General features: G+C 41.1%; 1 protein-coding gene and 1 pseudogene across 3 annotated transcripts in view; both read left to right on the forward strand.

Annotated features, from left to right (window-relative positions):
* The window catches only part of Zc3h14 (zinc finger CCCH-type containing 14), a 43575-nt gene extending 21739 nt beyond the window's left edge, over window positions 1-21836 (forward strand). For 2 of the 3 annotated variants that reach the window (XM_090344678.1, XM_090344679.1), the window contains exons 10-17: window positions 8585-8659; window positions 13567-13726; window positions 15043-15275; window positions 17558-17678; window positions 18384-18520; window positions 18793-18881; window positions 20698-20804; window positions 21702-21836. In XM_090344678.1, coding sequence (XP_090200804.1) covers window positions 8585-8659; window positions 13567-13726; window positions 15043-15275; window positions 17558-17678; window positions 18384-18520; window positions 18793-18881; window positions 20698-20804; window positions 21702-21708 — 929 coding nt within the window. In that variant the 3' untranslated portion in view covers window positions 21709-21836. The remainder of the gene's footprint in view (window positions 1-8584; window positions 8660-13566; window positions 13727-15042; window positions 15276-17557; window positions 17679-18383; window positions 18521-18792; window positions 18882-20697; window positions 20805-21701) is intronic. The other variant, XM_090344680.1, reaches the window with a different exon arrangement.
* LOC150054797 (small nucleolar RNA U13) lies at window positions 11095-11182 on the forward strand (annotated as a pseudogene).
* Window positions 21837-22701: the final 865 nt, after the last annotated feature.

Below are 22701 nucleotides of genomic sequence, written 5' to 3' on the forward strand. Positions count from 1 at the left end.
GATGTTTCTAGGCATGGATTTCTTTGTATTTTTCCTGTTTGGCATATGTTGTATGAAAACCCATATAATTTAAAATAAATTATTTTACAGTATGAAGTATATATTTACCAGAGTGTTTGGAAAAACAATTAGTATGTAATGTCTGTTGCTAGATCAGAAAGTATCTCAGTACATAATTTAGAAATCAATGCTATATTTAAAGAGTTTTTTTGTGGACTCTCCAGGAGAGTGATGCATAGACTTGTTCCTAGACTTGTATGGAATTGTTTTCGAATATTTTAAAAAAAGAGAAAGAAAATGCAGCTTTACTTTCCTTAAACCTACTTAGAACACCTATATTAGCCAATAATTGGGCATTATTATAGAAAACTGCCAGGTGCTGATGGTTCACGCCTGTAACCTAGCTTACTCAGGCTGAGATCTGAGGATCATGGTTTGAAGCCAGCCTGGGCAGGAAAGTGTATGAGACTTACTTCTAATAAGCTACTCAGAAAAGGCTGCAAGTGGCACTATGTCTCAAGTAGTAGAGCACTATCCTTGAGCAAAAGAAGCTCAGGGACAGTGCCCAGGCCTTGAGTTCAAGCACCAGGACTACCAGAAACAACAACAACAACCAAAAGCACCCAGCTTGATTATGAAGTATTGAATATGTCATGTAATTGAGTATGTAAAACACTCTAGGGTATGGTATTGGCTACCTACCCCTAGAGTGTGTGGTTGGGTGGGGTCTGTGGCTCCTGGTCACTACCTAGCATTGTATGGGAGAATCTTACCACCTGTTTACCCAAAAAGGTCAAAGTATAGTCCCATTATAGCTTCTGAATACCTATCACTTTCATACCACCATCATGTTGGAAAATTGAAAGACACGAATCATTATAATGTAGGCATTCTTTTATTCTTGATATGTGTCATCTTGGATAGAATAGACTATTCAAGATGCTAACAAGTGTTTACACTTAGATTGAAACATTAGATCCACTCTTTGGACCCCATCTTGCTCACTATCCTTATAGATTAGCACTGCTAGGTGTTTGGTACTCATGTAGTCTCATACATGCACTTTTTAAAAAATCTGTGAACATATGTGCCCTTCATATATAATGATGAGTGTGTTTATTTACACACATCTATGTACATGTAAGTTAGGATTTCATCATGGAGTTCTCTATTATGTTCTGTTCTACTGAATGTCTCTTGGAGAGAGCTACAACATAGATTACATGATTCACCAGCCTAGAGTGTTAATCCAGATGCTAATCCAGTGTTAATCCGTGTAGTAGCTGTTTTTAACCCTTCTGTGCCCAATCATAGCATTATTGTGAAGAGTAAATGTTAAGATATGTAAACTCTATCTGCTGATGGATTGTTATATTATAATCTTTGGGAGGGCTGTTTGGGGACACTGGGGATTGCATCCAAGGCCTTGCACGTTCCAGGTAATTGCTCTAACCATTTGAGCCATGGCCCCGTCCATTTTGTTTGTATTGTTTTTGTGATAAGGTCTTTCCGTCTTTGCCTGGTCTGGCAAATTCACAGACTTTACATTCCTATCTCCCAAGTAGCTAGGATTACAGGCTTGTGTCATACTTAGCTTGGAAGAGGAAGGGCCTTTTATTACTTTGCATCCTAAATGTAAGGCACCAGGGGCTATATGGTAAGCATCCACTGGACTCTCTTTTAGGTTCCTTGCTTCTCTGTTAAGCAACTTTTCTTAGTTAGCTTTCTTTCATTGAGATAGTTAGCTGCCTTTTGGTGAACCTCCCAATGTGTAGATGACGCTTTGCTTAAAAACTGTTTGAGGCTGACTGTTGGTGGCTTACATCTGTAGTTCTTGCTACTCAGAGGCTGAGACCTGGAATATTGCAGTTTGGAGTTACTGAGGCAGAAAAGTCCATAAGACTCCATCTCCAATTAACCAGCAGAAAGCTAGGCTGGAGCAAGGCTCAAATTGTAGAGTGATGTTGTGAGCAAGCTGAGTGTGAGGCCCTGGAGTTTAACATCTTGTACCAGCAAGATGAACGAAAGAACTCTGAAGCCAAAGACTTGAAAGTTTTGCATATTTTCTGTTGGAATTAAAATTCACAGAGTTAGATCATGAATAAAATTTGTTACATAAATTCCAGGAGATGGAATTTTCCCTTCCCTATTATGGGCTTGAGCTCAGGGCCTGAGCACTGTCCTTGGACTTTCTCAAGGCTAGAGTTCTACCACTTGAGCCTCAGCACCACTTCCGGCTTTTTCTATATATGTGATACCAAGGAATCGAACCCGGGTCTTCATGCATGCTAGGCCAGCACTTTAACCACTAGTCCAAACTCCCGGCTCGAGTGACAGTTCTTTATAAAGATTTTTTTTTTCTTCCAATCTTGGGCCTTGAACTTACGGCACTGAGCACTGTCCTTGGGCGTTCTCAAGGCTAGAGCTCTACCACTTGAGCCACAGCACCACTTCCGGCTTTTTTCTATATGTGTGGTATGGAGGAATCAAACCCAGGTCTTCATGAATGCTAAGCAAGCACTTTTACCACTTGGCCAAATTCCTGGCCCAAGAATTCTTTTGAATAGGCTATCATGTCCACCAATTTAAACTCTTTTAAGTTATATAGCTTACCTATTTTTTAGAATAAGCTAGAGTGAAAATAACTACTCAGACTATGGACATGGAAAGATTTTCCAGGCTGATGGATTGGTAACCTTATATACTGTTAAAATAGCATGAGTCCACAAGTTGCACAACAGGTTTGTTTGTTTTGTACCAGTCCTGGGCTTGAGCTCAGAGCCTGAGCACTGTCCTTGGACTTTCTCAAGGCTAGAGCTCTACTACTTGAGCCTCAACACCATTTCCAGCTTTTTTCTATGTATGTGGTACCAAGGAATCGAACCTGCGTCTTTGTGCATGGTAGGCAAGCACTCTACCACTAGACCAAACTCCAGCCCCTTGCTCAACAGTTTTAACTAAATTTTTGTTGAAATCCCTGCTGGCTTTGCTTTGTTTTGTTTTTATAAATTCTCAATTTCTATTGAAATTCTTGCTAATCCTAAAATTCTCATGGAAACAAAAAAGGGACCTAGAATAGCCAAAACTATAAAAATAGTATAGTATTGGAGGTTATATGTCCTAATTTCAAAACTTGAAATACAAAGCTCTGGTAACCATATTGGTAAACACACACCAATGGAACAGGATTAAGAATTTAGGAATTTAAGCAGGGCATGGTGGCTCTCATCTGTAATCCTAGCTACTCTGGAGGCTAAGGTCTGAGGATCAGGGTTCCAAGCCAGCCCAAACACAAAAGGACCTGAGACTCTTCAGTTAACCTCTAGAAAAAGGGAAATGGGGCTTGGCTCAGGGTAGGGCTATAGCCTAGAGCTTTAGAGCTGTGGGACAATGCCCTGGCCCAGGGGTAGGGTGGTAGCCTTAAGCTGAAGAGCTCAGGGGCAGCGCCCAGGCCTAGTTCAAGCCCCATAACCCACCAAAAAAAGAAAAGAAAAGAAATCAGTGCATTTGCATTTAGGGACGACATATTTTTTGGGAGGGTGGGAGGTGGGGTATAGTCCTGGGGCTTATGTACTCAGGGCTTGGGTGCTATCCCCAAGCCTCTTTTTGTTGTTGTTGTTGTTTTTGGTCATGGGGCTTGAAATCTGGGCCTGGGCGCTGTCCCTGGGCTCTTCAGTTCAAGGCTATTGCCCCAGCCTTGAGTGTTGTCCCTGAGCTCTTCAGCGTAGGATTACCACCCTACCCCTAGAGCCACTGTGCCATCCACTTCTGGTTTTCTGGTGGTTACTTGGAGATAAGAGTCTCCTGGTCTGTAATGTAGTGCCCAAGCTGGCTCTGAACTGCCATCCTCAAATCTCAGCCTCCTGAGTAGCTAAAATTACAGGCCTGAGCCACAGCACCACTTCTGGCCTTTTCTGAGTAATGTATTGGATATTATGAGTCTCACGTACTTTTCTGTCTAGGGTGACTTTGAACCTTGATCCTGAGATCTCAGCCTTCTGAGTAGCTAGGATTACAGGTGTGAACCTCTGTTACACAGCTAGGATCAATTCTTGATGAGAGCAATAAGAGAATTTAGTAGAAAAGGAATATTCTTTAATAAATAGTACCAGACAGTTGGATGTGTACACACAAAAGAATGAATTTGGGCCCTTTCAAATTATAATGTACAAAATTTAACTCAATGGAACAAATACCTATATTTAAAAGTTAAAACTATAAATTTTTTAGGGGAAAAATCAGATATCTACATGATCTTGGACTAAGGAATCATTTTTGAGATATGATAGCAAAAGCACAAACAGTGAAAGAAAAGAAAGGTTGAATTTTTTCACAATCAAATCTTGAGGCAGGCATTGGCGGCACATTTGTAGTCCTAGCTACTTGGGAGGCTGAGATACTGATGGAGTTTCAGGGCCAGCATGGACATCTGTATCCCTATAGAATCCCTACTTGTCCAGTCAGTGGGTCAAGTGGTATATAGTTCTGGCATATCTCAGTCATTGGGAGATTGAGATTGGTTGGCTGGTAGTTTTAGGCCAGTCTGTACATACGGGAGACTTCATCTCATCAAAGGTGTCTGCAGAGTTCGTTATCTTACTCACAGCAGACGTTAAACATAGGCAGATCAAAGTCTAGATGCCTCTCTGGGCAGGAAGAGATAGTGTCTTAGGAGTTTGGTATAGTGGTTGAGTGCTTGTCTAGCATGCACAAAGACCCCCAGGTTCATTTCCTTGGTACCACATATATAGGAAAAAGCCAAAAGTGGTGCTGTGGCTCAAGTGGTAGAGCTCTAGCTTTGAGAGAACCCAAGGACAGTGCTCAGGCCCTGAGCCCAAGACCAAGACTAGCAAAAAAAAAAAAAAAAAAGTGGGGGGTGGAGACATGCCCCAGGGGTAAGAGCTTCTGTGAATGAGCACAAAGCCTCTAGTTTAAACCCCTATGTTGCTAAGAAAAAACAAAACTTTGTTTCAAATAGTACTATTATGAAAGTGAAAAGATTGCCAGCGTATGCCAAGTACCAGGCCCTGGAGTTTTATTCCTTTAGTGTCCTCTCAAAATCCCACAAAGTGGGAGAAAATATTTGAGAACCCAATCTAATGATGTCATCAAATGAAGACAGAGTTCTTACTTCATCCTTAAACTCACGTCATCTTTGAATTTTATCTGACCGATACATAATATGGTGTTTTTAATCCCCTCACCGGCATTGAATTTGTCTAGGCAGGCGCCCCATGAGTCATGTCCTTTTTGGTGGGTCATGGGGCTTGAACTCAATCTGGACGCTGTCCCTGAGCTCTTCAGCTCAAGGCTACCTCCCTACCTTGAGCCAAGCCCCACTTCCTGTTTTCTAGAGGTTAATTGGAGATAAGTCTCAGGCCTTTTTGTGCCTGGGCTGGCTTTGAACCTTTATCCTCAGGTCTCAGCCTCCTGAGTGGCTAGGATTACAGGGGTGAGTCACCATGCCCCCCCCCTTTTTTTTTTTTTTTTTGCACTGGCTATCTCTGAGATATGGTCATGTGCAAGTCTTGGGTCTGCCTATTTAATCAATAGGATTCCTTTTGTAGCTTGGATGACATGTATACACCATCACTCTCCGGGTGTGCTTTGAGAAGTCTAAGAGATTCTTCTCCCCAGGCTGACTTGGAACCAACATTGTCTTGTTCTCAAACTACCAAGTGGCTAGGATTGTAAATGTAGTAAGCTACTGGTACCCAGCCGACCACATGTGTTTTTAGCGATTTCTCTGCAGTCACCATTCCCATCGCCTTCCCTTCTTTCCTTGGTATCAGCAATGCAAAAATATTACTGATTGTCATACATTATTTTCAAGGGGAAATTGAATTTCAGGTATAATAAAACATAATCTAAAGCTTGGAATTACAGTTTAATAGACAAAGAGGAAAGATAATGTTATGCTGTTAAATTTATGGTGCATCTCCTTTTGTGTTTGCATCATGTGAAGTAAATAGTGGAGCATTCTTTATGTCACATGTCTGTAGCCAATCAGCAGCCAGGGTTATTTTATATGTAATAATAGGGTTTATTTGCCAAGGAACTATAAGTAGAACTTAGAGGATATAGGTGGTTATGTACTAGGGTGCTGCTAGTGAGAATAGTTGTAGCAAAGAGAAAATTGGACTAGTATATTTAGCAATTTCAGATTTACTTTGAATTCTGACTCTAGAAATGTACAACCTTAGTTTTTCAGTTATAGGTTTTAAAATGCTACTTTTTCTTCAGGTAGCATTTATCACTGTTTTTGCTTTTAATGAGAGATTAAATGAGCTTTAAAAAAAATTACCAGAGACCTAGGAGAGAAAGAATTTTATTAAAATGTCTTCAAGGTTCCCATCTCCACCAGTTTGCCTCTCACCAGAGAGGGCTGATTTAGGTTCTGTAACAAGTTCTTCTTGTTCACTGAATGAGCTAGACAATATTTCCCACCTCTTAAAGAAAATATCAGCTGACATCAATGAAATCAAAGGAATGAAGGCAGCAATTTTGACGGTGGAAGCCAATCTTTTTGATATAAATGTTAGAGTGTCACAGAATGAAGCAAAAATTTCATCTTTGGAGGTTAAGATGAATGAATATTCAGCAACAGCACCTGAATGTAACAGACAGTTGGAAGATTTTCAAGAGGGAATTGACTTTGAGTCCCAACCAAGAGCTACTGGTATAAAAATAATTGGCTTCCTTAGAGATATTGAGAAAGGTAAACTGATCTTCATCCTGGCTGTATTGTGGTACAGAAGCAGCAAGACAGAAGTTGAAGTCTCCATTGGTTTGGGCTCCATAGTTAAATATCTTGGAAACTTATGATTATCAAGACAATACTTGTTTAATGGTATAGGCTAAAATATTTTCCTTGTTTTGTTGTTGCGTTGTGGTACTAGGAGTGAATTTAAGGCCTTGCTTATGTAAAGTAAGCACTCTTATCATTGGATTATATTCTGCACCATGTAAAATTGGTGTTTGTTAGTTTGACCAGTACTGGGGCCTGAACTTAGGATTTTGTGTTCTCACTTAGCTTTTTTGCTCTTGGCTGGTACACTACCACTTGAGCTATAATTCCACCTTAGAAGAATAACTTGATATACCATCCTTCTGTTAAGTTTTCTTCCCCAACCTCAGTTTTATAATGACTTTGATCCTCTTTTCACAGGTTCCCAAGTAATAGCTAGGATTATAGGTGTTTGTTCTAATATCAGGCTTCAAGTGATGATTTGAAAAGGTAGATGAGTGTAGCAGTGAAACAAAACTTGAAATGGTCTTTCAAGTGTCTGTGGGAAGTTATTTTAAAACATTTCATTTTTTTCGGTTTATGTTCAAGAAACTTGTATTTACACATAGGGTTTGGGTTATAAGAACATTCTTTTGTAAGCATAGGAGTATAGCTTGACCAAATGTCATATTTTCAGATCTTTCTCAAAATTTATGTTACAGCAATGATAATTTCAAAGGAATTTACCCTTTTTTGCGTATACTGTGGAATAGTAATATAACAAACATTTTAAAGAAAAATATTCTGTAGATGATTAAATGAAGTATATCTTTTAAAATATAAGCACCTTTTAATAAAACAGATACTAGGCCCACTTAGATGTTGGTTCCGAGTAAGCAGAGCCTATTCTAGCAGAAGCCTACGTCGACACATAGCACCTTACTGAGGCTTGAGTTCTGATGACCTTTGCACTCGCTTCCTTTTGTACACTGAGGTTTTAAATCATCAAATGAACACCTGATACCTGCTAATAAGCATTTGCAGGGGCACAGGAAAGTGTGGCATCATTCTATCCCTCAAGAAGTTTATGAAGATAAACCTATTATTGCTTCATCAGTCTCATTAGGAATATTAAGAACTCATTGTCTCATTTTAATACTAAGAACTTAATATTAGGAGTTGCCGTAAACTTCTTTAAGAAATAGTACTTGTATTCTTATGTATAAGAGACTGTTACATTTATGTATCCATAGATAATAGGAACACTCTTAGAGATATGGAAGTGGGCAATTCTAGACTGGATTTTTATATTCTGCCCAAGTCGGGCTTGGTTGCAGGATTCTGAGTGTCATATTTGTTTATTGTTCTTTTGCATTTACCCATGCCCATTGTCTATCCTTCGGAATTCTCTGACACGGTTTGTTGCCCTGCGGTATGTGGGAGCAGGAGTGTGGCCAGCGTTCAGGTGACTGTGGAGGAACTTGGCAGGTTTGTTGGCAGTGTCCACGTAGCTCCCACTCCAAGGCCCTGTCGCCTGTGAGATATTTCCTCCTTGCTGTTCTTCCCTTTACTTCTCCTGCAGACTTAACTTCAAGAAAGTTGGTCTCTCCAAGAAAGTTGGTCTCTTCGGGGAGAACTAGGTGTGTCCTCTAGGCGTGTCCTCGTTGCCATTGTTGGTTTAACCCTCAGTACAACTTTTTATCTTGCAAGGATATTCCTGTGGTCTGTACATATTGCCAGGTCCAATTGTTGAAGCTTTATTTGTAAGACTTTCTTTCCAGAAATACTAATTTCTAAAAATCAAATGCTGGTGCTTCTGTTTCCAGGTTTAGTAAAGTTTTAAAATTTGTGTTCTAGGAGCTCAGCAGAGGCAGTTGTTATCCCGACTGCACATTGACCCAGTGATGGCAGAGACGCTGGAAATCAGTCAAGGTAAGTAGGTCTTAAATTCCCACCATAGTACAACAGTTTTCTGTTGTCACCCACATCTACCCCCCACTCAGTGCATCATGTGCCTCTTAGATCCTGCCCTAAGATGCCACATTTAGATCTCTGAAAATATTTTCGGGCCAGGAGATAAGATCTACATTCTCTTCATGTTTGTGTGATGTTCTTATTTTTTGCCTTATTTTGTTCTGTTCATGCCATTCTTGTACCCCTGGCTGTTTATACTCTTGCTGTCAGGACAGCTTGAGTCCTGACTTGCTTCTCTACCTCAGCATAACCATTGTGTGAGCTGCTTCAGTATTCACCTTACCCTCACTCAGACTTCACTTTAGGATCTTAGTGCAGGGGCCATCCCTAGAATTTATTCTAGAACTACCATCATACTTGCTGGTCTCTCCTACCTCAGACACACATGCTGGTGGGACTTCAGAACTGAGCAGTGTTCCATATTTATCTCTATCCTCAGTGCTCAGCCCCTGCCAGATACAGATGTTCTGTAGCCTCCAGCTCTCAATCCTCCTGCCTCAGCCTCCTGAGTGCTGGGATTACAAGTGTGAACTGCCATACTTGCTATGCTATTCCTTCCTTACTTCCCCTAAGTCTGCCCTTGCTGGAGGCTCTGGTCCCTTGGCTCCTTTCCTGAAGGCTTTTCCCCAATTTTCTTTTCCCTCAGTCAAGACTTAACAGTGACAAGAGTTCCCAGCTCTGTCTCAAGTGGATGTGCTTTTCTCCCCTCAAGATTACCTGCACCAGATACCAAAGTCCTCCCCATCGGTTGAGCAGGTCACATGCTCCATCCCTCCAGCTACCTCATGCTTTCCTCTGCTTCTCCCTTCATCCTTGACTTTTGCCCTCCTTTATCTTTTAACATTCCATCCTGCTTTTGACATCATATTTGAAAAAGGTTGGGGGCCGTAGTCTGTATGTTATGCTACTTCATCAGCTCTTGGGTATCTTTATTTAGTTTTTCATTTTACTCTGTGTACCTATAGCTTGAAGCATCAAGTAGCTGTAAGACATAAATGACCTCATTCCTGAAGTTCCTAATTCCCTATCATGCCTTTTATTTCTAAGAGTCCTTCTCTTTTTGCATATTTCCTTTTCTCTTTTTAAAAGTGTACTTATTTTGCTTCATGTGTATGAAACTTTATTTCTCTGAGGATATTAAAGATGATTTTGACATTTTTTTTTCCTTTTTCTCTTTGGTCCTATTTTTTTCCTCCAGGTTGGTTTTGCTGTTTGATGATAGAGGTGTCCATGTGAGGTCCTTATTATCTGTTGAAAGATGACTGGCAGGTTGAGTTCATAAGTTGGGGCTGGAAGCTGGGAGGGTAAATCCTTATTTGAAGGTAGATCCTTTGGTGGAAATGATTTGTCTTGCTAGTTTGGGGGCATCCTGATATCAGTGCCTTTTAGGCCTTTTCTCTCTTTAGTCTCTGTAATCTTCTGGTCGTCAGAGTTCAGATAACTCAGTGAAGAAAGAAGGCTGGGAGAGGGCACACATAACACAGTGTTCACTGAATGCTCCCCTCCCCGTTTGACTGTGCCCTTTGTCTGACTATGGCTGGCATCCTTTGGTGTGAAGATGGTCTCTCTGTTTGCCTTCTCGAGAATCCTAAGCCAAGGGTGGAGATAGGAAACGGGCGAAGATTATCAAGAAAGCTACAATTTTTTTTTCTTAAACTCTAGGGAATTTATTGTCACTATCAGGAATGGTATTCAGTAGTGCCATTCAGAACCAGTTTCTCTTCCTGTGGTCTGCCATCAGTGGACATCTTTCTCAGGTTGATACCAAGATGCTGACAAAAAATCTAAGCATCATACCCCCTTATGGAAACATTTAGCAGAAAGAGGAGTCTACTTTGTTTCTGTGATTTTTTTTTTTTCCTAGACAGCAGACAGCAGAGTCTCTAAAGCTCCACACATTCTAGAAGAATATTATTTGTGTCTTATTGGTCAGACTTGGGAGATAGCCATTCTTTAGTGACTGGCAGGACACAGCTGCCTTTGTACCAGAAATGTTAGTGGTATACATTGAGGTTATGCCATTGTGGTACCTTTCTGTCAGAGGCTATGATCCTAATTACTGGCCTCGTGGCAGTGATCAACAGGAAGCCCATCTCTAATCATTCTGTAATCTTCATTGCAATGGGAGGGGGAGGGATGGTATAGATCAAGGCAAAGAAAGCAGGTGAATGGACAGAAAGAAGGTTTCATTGCCTCTGGCGTGGGCCCTCTACTTCTCTTTATTTCCTCCTCAGCCTTTGGAGAACCTTTTGCTCTGGACTGTTTTGTTACTTGCTTAGAACTTAGTTTTTACAGAGCTCCTACTCATGTTTTACTTCCAAAATGTGGTTTTTCTGCAGTTACTTTCTTGGGGGTGTATGCTTTTTGTTTCGTTTTAAAAAAGACAAAACCTGATCCTTTTCTGGTGGAGTTATCAGGCGCCTGCGTGACATGTGCCTCCCTTAAACCTTGTTCTGTCGTGGGCACATTACCCGTCTGACGTGAAGAAAAAAAAAAAAGACAAAGCCTTGGGCTAGGTGCACTGGGTTATGTCTGTAATTCCAGCTTGTAGGAGGCAGATGCAGCTTCAAACCTCATTACTACTGAAAAAAATATTTATTCCCATTTGTGTAGTACTTGAAGGATCAGAGAGTAAATACATAATTTTTAGCCTGCAATGTGTCAGGAGATGGCATCACTGTCCATCTGTCTGGCTTTCTCATGACCTGATTGCTGCTTTAAAGCATACAGAAGTGGCAGGGGCATCTGTGGAGTGGAAACTTGATTTCAGTGCCATCCTTGCCTGAGTGCAGCAGCATGTGACTGGCACTCGTGCTTCTGTGCTTCCTTCAGTCTCAGGATTTCACACCTGTGTTCTTCTCGTTACACCCCATTCTCTGCTCTGCCCCCTTTCTGCAGCTGGCCTGTGACCTGCTGTCAGCATTTTTTTTTTTTTTTATGTTACTGTCGGGATAACATAAAGAGCTGTTACAGTTAATAATGAGTACATTACTTCTTGAACATTGATACCCCTTCCCATGTTTTTCTCCCCCTTCTCTCCCTGCACCTCTCAATCATCCTATTTTTCCCCTTCTCTTCTCTATTTCAAATAAATGTATATATAATATACCAGGTAACAAAGTCAGATACAATAACAATGTGAGATAAACCATAGGGGGGAAAAAGAGAAAAGAAATAACTTCACAGAGTACATTAAGAATAACAATCCTAAAGATCAACCTAATGTTTCTATTATCCTGGAGTTCACTCCACTTAGTCTCATCCTGTATGACCATAAGTATTTAGCTTTTGAGATATTGTCATCCTCTGCTAGGAGAATCCTAGATGTGTACTAATTACAGATGAGGGAACCATGGAGCTTATGTTTCTTTGGATCTGGCTTCATTTAATATGATTTTTTCCAAGTTTTTCCATTTCCTTACAAATGGCCGATGCCATTCTTTCTGATGGCAGCATAGAATTCCACATCTTCTTGATCTGTTCATCTACTGAGGGGCAGTCTGGTTTGGTTCCATATCTTTGCTATGGTGAATGATGTTGGCATTGTTTTTCTCTAAATCCCTCCTCAGGCTTGCTGGGAGGATTCTGGGAGAGTAGTAGGTAGCCCTGCGAGTGCGGAGCTAAACGTTCACTTTGCCTCTGCTTTCCCGTACATGGATGCCTTTCCGTGGATCAGATTCAGAATTTTCACCATCTTTGTTAAATGTACAAGAGTTCCCCAGAGAGTTCAAACCAAATACATCTAACACTGAATTCGTCTTTGCTGTCCCCTTTCTCCTCCTGTTCTTCCTGCCCTCGCCCCATCCCTTCCCCCTTTGCCGTCTGTTCTGCCCTCCCCAGAGTCACCTGCCCCTTCCCACAAGGTGATTGAAGTGGCAGCTGCTGTGGAGCCCTGGAGAGGAGGAGAATGTGGAGATGTCCCCCCTCCCCTCAGCTTGTTAGAGGAAGATTCCAGGACTCCCATTTCTTTCCTAAGTCTGTTTTTAAAACACAACTTAATCATGTCACTTCTCCCTTAGGAATCTCTTTTTGATTTCCAGTTACTTGTAGATTTAGTTCTCTAATTACTTCTGCAATCAAAAGTATTGAGACCAACTGGCTAGCTCATTATATTCTTTAGCCTGTCTTGGCTGCTCCCCTGCCAAGCCCCCACCTTTCCCATCACTTTCCTCAGGTGCCTCTCTCTGCCTGGCTGCATGTGCTTGGTAACTGCTTGACCTGCTCTGACTCTCTCAGTCATTCCTGCTCAGACCTTTCATACCCACCCCAAGCTTTCCCTTGACTCCTCTGTTGGACACTGCCAACACTTGTTTGTACCCTTTTTGGATCCTGCTATTCTGAGACTGTATGGGTTTCCTTTTCTTTTTCTATGTGTACTTGGCACACTTGCCAGGTATAGTAACTATTCAGTGAATGAATATTCTGTGAATTTGGTCCCTGTTATTTACCTTTTATCTTTAAAAGAAACATGTTCACTTATAGGTCAGCCATACATATTTTAAGCTGTAGGTTTACCATATTTGAATTGGTACTATGCAAAATGAATAGGGAACATTAAGATTCTTAACTTCTCCCTGATTTTAGAAAACGTTGTTTTGCTGTCAAGTGTGTATTGTTAACACCCCACCAGATCCCATCCAAAGAACCAAACCTTTGCTCTAGTACCATATGAGGAAAGAACCACTTAAGTTCTTTGAAAAGGTGTTTGGAATAGAATTACAGCCCTATTCCTATATAGAATTAGTTGGGATTTGCCTTGACAATAAGTAAGAATATATAAAAGATTGACATTCTTCTCACATGTATGATGTTGGGAATGAAAGATATTCAGAAGTAAACATGTGTGGCCAATTTTTTTGGCTCAGATTACTATGACATGGAATCCATGGTCCATGCAGACACGAGATCATTTATTCTGAAGAAGCCAAAGCTGTCTGAGGAAATAGTAGTGGCACCAAACCAAGAGTCGGGGATGAAGACTGCAGATACCCTTCGGGTACTTTCAGGACACCTTATGCAGACACGGTAGATGGTTTATTTTTCTTGTGTAGCTAATTTATGTGATTAGATAGCTCAGGCCTACGCTAGTTCTCCAAGTCTACTCCTCCCTGCCCCAGCCTACAGTGTTTGTATTGACTTAGTAGCTAGGCCATGAATAGCTTGCTGATTATCTTTGTTGTTGTTGTTGTTCAGAAATCCATTAAAATACAGATAAAAGCTCATTTGATTTAATACCTCTATTAATAATAAGATTAAGATTCTTTTATTTGGTTTTTAGCCATTCCTGGGGCTTGAACTCAGGGCCTAGGCACTGTCCCTGACCTTCTTTTGCTCAATGGTAACACTCTACCATTTGAAACCACTTCTGGCTTTCTCTGTTTATGTGGAACTGAGGTAACAAACCCAGGGCTTCATGCATGCCAGGCAAGTACTTTACCACTAATTCACATGCACATTCATGAAGTGGATTTTTTTTTTTGGTAGGTCATGGGACTTGAACTCTGGGCCTGGACACTGTCCCTGAGCTCTTCAGCTCAAGGCTATTGCCCTACCCCTTGAGCCACAGCACCACTTCCTGTTTACTAGTGGTTAATTGGAGATGAGTCTCACTCTCTTTAGTGGCTGGGCTGGCTTTGAACTGTGATCCTCAGATTTTACCCTACTGAGTAGCTAGGATTACAGGCGTGAGCCACTTCACCCAGCTTGAAATGGATTTTTTTTTTTTTTTTTGAATCTGTGTGTCTTTCCTGGGTCTTGAAGCTTTTTGTGCTCAAGGCTTGTACTCTATCATTTTGACTTTTTTAGGAAGTGTGGGGGTTAATTGGAGATGAAGAGTTTCACAGACTTTTCTGCTCAGGCTGGCTTCAAATGGTCATCCTCAGATCTCAGCCTCTTGAGTGGGTAGGATTACACATGTGAGCCTGGCTTCATGAAATGGAATATGTAAAGCCAGGTGACCCAAATCAGGAAGTCTTTCTTAATGGAAGTTAGAGGATGGGGTTTGGGACAAAGTATTCAGTGTGGGAACAGATGTTAGCCAGTGTATTTTTTTGTTTTGACTTCCGTGTTGATCCCATGGAGATCGTGTGGACAGTAGTCATGGTGGAGGGAAGTTGTCCTCAGTACACCCTGGAGGGCCACTGGTGATGGGCCGCAGTGGCTGGCCTTTGGCATGTGTGGTGCCAGGAGTCCACTAGCACTCTACTGCCACTCCTACCAAGTCTTTTTCACTGACCCAGATGCAAAGGAAGGAAGTAATAGTTCTGCTGAAGAGTACTTTAGAGGCTCAGCATTTTATGTTTATTTCCCTAATTCTATGGTATTTTTTATCTGTCTGGCAGAGATCTTGTACAACCAGATAAACCTGCAAGTCCCAAGTTTATAGTGACGCTGGATGGTGTCCCCAGCCCCCCAGGATACATGTCAGATCAAGAGGAGGACATGTGCTTTGAAGGAGTGAAACCCGTAAACCAAACCGCAGCCTCACACAAGGGACTCAGAGGGCTCCTCCACCCACAGCAGTTGCAGTTGATGAGCAGGCAGCTTGAGGACCCAGATGGTAGCTTTTCCAACGGTGTGTTGAGAGCACAGACTTGCCCTTTTCAGTGTGCTGGCATTATGAAGGCAGACTGCCTGTGTTTCTACTTGACTATTGGTTGGAGGACTTGCTTCTGTTTATATTGAGTAATGTTCTTTTTTCTTCTTCCACACAAAGCCAGCAGTGAAATTTCAGACTTTTCTCCTATATCCATTCCCAGGTGGGCTGTTTAGTGCTAAAATGGAGTTCGGCCATCAAACATTCCTCTTAATTTTGCTTGTCGCAGGATGAACCGTCATTCTTGATGCCTTGGTTCTTTTATTTCCTTGAATTGCCCCTCTTCCCTGAACCAGCAGCTGTCTCTCAGGGATACCTCTGGAGGAAGGTGGATTTGAATTTTAATGCTTTTTCCACCTCAGTAAGATTTTGCATCTGTGGGGAGACTTCCTGTAGAAGTATGGAAGGACTCTAAGCTGACCTTAGAATGGAAGGGTAGTATTTAGAACCCTGTGCAGTGATTGCGAGCTTCTAGGCAGAAGTGTGGTTGACCAGGAAAAACCCCACCTTCCCATTCCTGACTTTTTAGAAAAGCCCCTTCAACATCGGGAGAAGTGATTGATTACCTTTTTAAATTACGTTATTATTAAAGCTTACAAATGAGCAGATTCAGAGAAAACATTTTTTTGAAAACTATTCATCTTTGTAGGGTTATGAAAATGTTCTGAGTGCTGAGTTCAGACTTAAGGGAGAGGGGGCTGGAGTTAGGAAATTATAGCTACCTTTCAGAACTTTTCCATGTAAATAAATCAGTGACATGTGTCAACTTTTCATTTTTGGAGGAAGTTGGAAATCAGACCTTATCAACAGGAAACACATTAAAACAGTAACGCAGTAACAGAACGATAGCTGCAATAGCAATGTAGATTTCATCTCTGAGGTCTGGAGGACTTGGTGTCAGAGCTGACCTTAAAACCAGACTGACCTTGAACCTCAGTCCTTCTGATCTCTGCATTACCAGTAGGATTATGAACATCCCTCAGCAGTGTAGATTTCTTTTTCTTTTTTTTTTTGACAATCCTTGGGGCTTGAACTCAGGGCCTGGGCACTGTCCTTGAGCTTTCTCAAGGCTAGTGCTCTACCACTTGAGTGAGCCACAGCATCCCTTCTGGCTTTTTCTGTGTGTGTGGTACCAAAGAGTGGAACCCAGGGCTTCATGCATAGTAGGCAAGCACTCTACCAGTAGGCCCCGCTCCTGGCCCAGCAGTGCAGGGTTCTTGACTTCCCCAATCCCTGTATTTTGTCTGATATGGAAATGATTTCTTTTTTATTTTTCTCTACTGCTTTTTGTTTGGTGGCTTAACACTTGGGTCTGTGTTGCGCTGTGTTGGTTTATGAGTAGTAGTTACGTCACAGTCCTTGTGCAGGTTGCATAGTGCTGGGTTCTTGTGGAGATGGCTGGAATGAGTGGGGAGCCTCCTCTCCCCATGTTTTGTGCGGTTTTGCTGCCACAGCCCCTGTCCCTCCCTGCCTCTTGTACAGCGCACAGGGAGTTGCCATTGTTTTGCTTTGGAGTTGGTATTTTGGAGCTGCTTCCAAATGTTACTAAGGACAACATCTATTTTAAGTCACCCCATTGGCCATTCTTACATAGCAGCGTAGACAGCCTCAATAAAAAGTGAATCAAACGTAAGCAGTAGTTGCAACATCTGATGAAGTAAAATATTAGTGAGGAAGCTCACAGGTTTGAGCTTGATCTTGTGGTGATTGCTCATCGTACAAGGAGAATGTTTCCTTGTATTTGTGTGTGTGTATGCACACGTGTGCGCGCACAGTCCTGGGTACAGTCAGGGCCATGCACTGCTTGATCCATAGCGCACTTCCAGATTTTTGTTGGGTAATTGAAAATAATAGTTTCACGCATTTACTTTCTTGCCTAGGTTGGCTTTAAACCACGATCTTTAGTTTTTAGTGTCCGCAGCTAGAACTACAGGTGTGAGCCACCAGTGCCCAGCCCTAGCGCTTTGAGTTTCCTTCAACTTTATTGGCTCTCTCTTGCTGTCCTTCCTTTTAGGTCTATGTTCTGAAATGATAGATTTAGAAGTTTTGGTGAAAATCTAGTCTGTAAATGCAGACTTACTTTTCTTTTTATGGTGAGAACTATAGTAATGCATTGTAGTATTCTGTTAACAGAGTTGACCAGATTATTTGGCTCGTTTATTTTGTAGGTTGTAATGGTGGGGGTCGGGGAGGAATTTATTAAAGGGACTATGTTTTGAGTTGGTCATAACAAGATGCTTTGAATCTCTTCCTCATCATAGCTGAGATGAGTGAACTAAGTGTGGTCCAGAAGCCAGAAAAGCTGTTGGAACGCTGCAAGTATTGGCCCGCTTGCAAAAATGGGGACGAGTGTGCATATCACCACCCTGTCGCGCCTTGCAAGTAAGTGGCAGCACCCGGGTGTTGTTAGCGTCTGCACTCATGTATTACAGAGCTTGTTTTGTTTTTTCTTTTCTGTAGGTACATTTGAGTTGGTGTGTGTGTGTATGAATAGGTTTCATTATTGTTCATACCATGTGATACTAGATACTAGATTCTTGGGGACTTCATTCATTAAAGAAACTAAATGTACATGTACCAGTTGGGACATTTTCTTCATCTATCAATTTTTGTGAGGGTCTGTGGAGTTTTGGGTAATGAAAAAATATCCTAGACTGAAGTTAAAGTTTTCTTACCCAGCTGCCTGTCTAATGGAATGAGCTTTGTGAGGACCGGAAGTCAAGATTATCCCATGCGAAAGTGAGAGCTTCTCTCAGATTAGCTGTGTGCGGTGACACACACTTGTAATGTCAGCTACTTGGAAGTCAGAGGGAGAGAAGCTAGTCTGGGGAAAAACAGACTTCTCCTTAAAAAACTCAGTGCAAAAGATGGTAGCACACTTGACTAGTAAGGATGTCCATGCCAGGCCAACGCTTTGTCTTTGAACTACATCTCCCTTGCCCATTATTTCTCCACTGGCACTTTACAGTTTAACCATGTCTCCAGCACTTGTTTTTCAAAATAATTTGTAATGAGGTTAAGCTCCTCTATAGAACACTTGATAATGCATTGAGAATATTGTATGTGAATAATGTTTTTGTTTTATAGAGCCTTCCCCAATTGTAAATTTGCTGAAAAATGTCTGTTTGTTCATCCAAATTGTAAATATGACGCTAAGTGCACTAAGCCAGACTGCCCCTTCACGCACATGAGCAGGAGAGCCCCCCTGCTGCCTCCAAAACCAGGTGAGTGGCCAGCTTGTTACAACGGCGTTGGGTAGAGAGGGTAGAATGACGTCCTCTGTAAGTGAAATGAAGCAATAAAGGGAACAGTTGTCATTTGACAGAGAACAAATACCCATTGTGTAAAACTGAGAATTTTGTTTTTGAGTCATGAATACATAAAATTTATGACTCTTAGTGGTTCTCATTGCCTTAAAAAACTCTTTTAGATTGCATTAAAAATTACGTTGCCAAATAGCTTTGATCAGTCTTTTAATTCTGATTTTTGTTTGCAGTTACAACACCATCACCGTCCTCTACTGGTCAGCTCTGCCGTTACTTTCCAGCTTGTAAGAAAATGGAGTGTCCATTTTATCATCCAAAAGTAAGAACCTTCACTTTCCCAAAAATTGTTTCAGTGGTAACATCTTGTTCTGAAGAGGAGAAATTGGCTGCCCTTTTGCTTTCCTTCCCAGTTTCACTTTCTTAAAGATCTTTCTGGTCAGCTGGGCGCTGGTGGCTTGTATTGGTTATCTTAGCTACTCAGGAGGCTGAGATCTGAGGATCACAGTCAGGAAAGTACATGAGACAGTTGACTCTTACCTCCAATTAACCACCAGAAAACTGGAAGTGGCACTGTGGCTCCAAGTGGTATAGCAGTAGCCATGAGCAAAAAAACTCAGGGACAACGCTCAGGCCCTGAGTTCAAGGCTACCCCCCATATACCCCTAAAAAGAAAAAAATGTTTCTGGTCTTTTAAGACATGTAAGCAGTTTCATACCTGCTGCTGAGCTGTCCAGCCCTTTCACTAACGGATTTGAAACTCTTCATGGTATTATCCTAAAAATTTTGAGAAATGAGTTTTCTTGTCTCATTATCCATGCTCACCTGAACATTTGTGTGTGTGTGTATGCGTGTGTATGCCATGCATGCACTCCTGGGGCTTGAACACAGGGCCTGGGCACTGTTGAGTGTTTTTGCTCAAGGCTAGCTTTCTACCACTTGAGTCACAGCTCCACTTTTTACCTTTTTTTTTTGGTCAGTCATGGGGCTTGAACTCTGGGCCTGGGCATTGACTCTGAGCTCTTCAGCTCAAGGCTAATGCTCTACCACATTGAGTCACAGCACCACTTCCAGTTTTCTGGTGGTTAATTGGAGTTTTATGGACTTTGTGTCCAGGCTGGCTTTGAACCACAATCGTCAGATTTCAGCTTCCTGATTAGCTAGGATTATAGGTAATCCTATAGTCCTGGGAGCCACCAGCTCCCAGCCACTTTTGACTATTTTTTTTATGCTGATTAGTTGTACATAACAGTCTCAGATATTCTTGCCTATGCTGGCTGTTGAACTATGATTCTTAGATCCCAGCCACTGCTGCCTGGTTTGGGAGTTTCTCATGCCAGACCAGATCTGAGATGAAGAAATCCAGTATTAACCAAATTGTACTGATAGTTTTAGGTTTTTTTTTTTCTTTCACTTTTTAAAAATGTTTATTGTTGGGGTAATGTGCAGAGGGGTTGCAGGTACATTCATCAGGCCCAGGGTACATTACTTCTTGAACATTGTTACCTCTTGTACTGATAGTTTGGTATATGTGTGAGCCATAACTCGTGTATCTAGCTCCTGCCAGTGAACTGTGCTCGCTTTATTAATTAATTAATTAATTAATTTTTGCCAGTCCTGGGCCTTTGGACTCAGTGTCCTTGGGGTTTCTCAAGGCTAGCATGCTCTACCATTTGAGCCATAACACCATTTCCGGCTTTTTTCTATGTGGTACCAAGGTATCAAACCCGGGTCTTCGTGCATGCCCGGCCAAGCACTCTACCACTAGGCCAAACTCCCAGTCCCTGCGCTCTCTTTAAATAGCAGACAGAAGGCCTTTTGAAAAGCTGTCACTTTTGTACTTGGGCAGAAAGAAACTGTGAGGAGTGAGGAATATTAGGCAGAGAGCAGGGATGACTGCTACACTGATCAGAAGAAGCTTGCAGTGACAGTAAAGTTTTTTGAATTTTCACCTGCAGTGATTCTTGGTCTAGGATTCTATGTCCCAAGCGAAAGTTCTTATTTTTCAAAGGCTTCAGTAGTATTAAAATAGATTTCTTAGTTGGCTAATTATGGTGGCTGGGTACTGTTATTTTCATTTATTGTAGGTTCATTTGTATTAATCTTGCAAATAGAGCTGAAACTCTGTTGTTTTTCAGCACTGTAGATTTAACACTCAGTGCACAAGACCAGATTGCACGTTTTATCATCCCACCATCGCTGTACCACCAAGACATGCCTTGAAGTGGATTCGACCACAAACCAGGTACAGATTTAAATTACCATTCCTCATCTCATGTCTTTTGCAACTATTCTTACAGAATATAACTCTTGAAATGCATAAACACACAAATCTGGGGAAATTGAACAGTCACTTTGATCCCCCCTACCCCATGCTGTGTCCTTTAGTGAAATGGTTTATCAATACTTTTTTCAATTAATTGCCCTCCTCATTTGTTGATTAGTTCAGGAGTGTGGAAAGGGGGCTTCATTTTCCCTAGGCTTGCTTGCTCACTCCTGGACTCTACCACTTGAGCCACATACAATTTTAGCATTTTGCTAGTTACTTAGAGACAATCTGAAAAGATCTCCAGGTCTCAGCTTCCTGAGTAACTAGGATTACAGGCATGAATCACCAGTGTCAGGACGTTTATTTTAATCTGTATCATCTTTTTTTTTTTTTTTTTTTTTTGGCCGGTCCTGGGCTTGAGCTCAGGGCCTGAGCCCTGTCCTTGGACTTTCTCAAGGCTAGCACTCTACCACTTGAGCCTTAGCACCATTTCCGGCTTTTGTTTATGTATGTGGTACCAAGGAATCGAACCCGGGTCTTTGAGCATGCTAGGCAAGCACTTCAACCACTAGGCCAAACTCCCGGCCCCGTCTGTATCATCTTTAGATCAGATTAGATTTCTTTTACCGTCGATCATACACTGAAAACATTCTAAGTTATCATATGCCTATGGCTTAAAAATGTCAAATCAGTTTTCTCAGAAGAAATTAAAGTATTTTAAGTTTTAGGCATTTTGTATTTCATTATCTGACATATATACAAAATTTGATGCTTGCTGATCCAGTACTCATTGTCTGAAAATATGTATCTTCAGGTATATGGTATATATGGATGTAAAGCAGTAATAAATAATTTTTTATTTTGCTTATTCAGTGAATGACACCCAGTCTTAGCTGGCAGAAGACCGTGCAGTTTGAAAGCTTCCGTCTATTGATGAAAGACCATAGAACTTGTCAAATCTTTGAAGCTTGGAATATATTGCTATCATAATATGAAGTTTATTGCCTATTTGAAGTGTCTTAATTTTTCAAGTTTGTAAGTTTATTAAGTGATTTTTTAATATTGGGATTTTTGTTGTTGTTGCTGTTTTATTTTTACTATGAAAAGGCGGTTTGGTTTGGGACAGCTCTGCAGCTGGGGCAGAACTGTCATGAGGACAGTGTCCCTAAAACTTCAGTTTCTGCTTCCCCAAAGAAGATGTGTTTGTAATCCACTATGAAGATGAGGGGAGCCAGAAGTACCATGAGGCAGCTTAAAGTAGGCATTCAAATCTGCTTTTAATCATTATACTTAGAGAAGCGTGGTCACTGCTACAGCAGTGTGGTCCCTAGCGCCCTTCTGTGAATGACATGGCATGTAGGGTGAAAACACATGCAAAAAATAGACAATTCCTTCAAATTACTTCATTTACTGTTAACATACTTTTAAAATAAATTTTTGGGGGACTACATTACCACAAAATTATAGGAAAGTTTTTACAAGTATATACATAAAGTACCAGAAAACAGACTTTAAACTCACAGGATTATATACATATATATTCCCACATTCTGAAAAATAACGTTCCCAGAAATAAGTCTACCGAAAATATACTTATTACCGAAGATAATTTTTGAAATGTAAAAATTAGATTTAAGTAGTATATTTTAAATGGTATAACTATATAATTACAGAGTACTCAGATGGGTAAATACAGAATTCAACAAAACTTGGCCTACTGTATTAATTATGGAGTTTTTTGTGTTTGGTTTTTATAATTGTTAAGGCAAGAAGTGTCATGTCTTAAAATTAAATAACAAATGGAAAACTGATTTTGAAGACTCGATGTATATAATGCTTTTCAAAATTAAAGCTTTATGAGGTGGTTAGTAAA

This window comes from Megascapheus bottae, chromosome 14, assembly GCF_031878675.1.
Source record: "Megascapheus bottae isolate mThoBot1 chromosome 14, mThoBot2.hap1, whole genome shotgun sequence".
Classification (NCBI taxonomy): domain Eukaryota; kingdom Metazoa; phylum Chordata; class Mammalia; order Rodentia; family Geomyidae; genus Megascapheus; species Megascapheus bottae.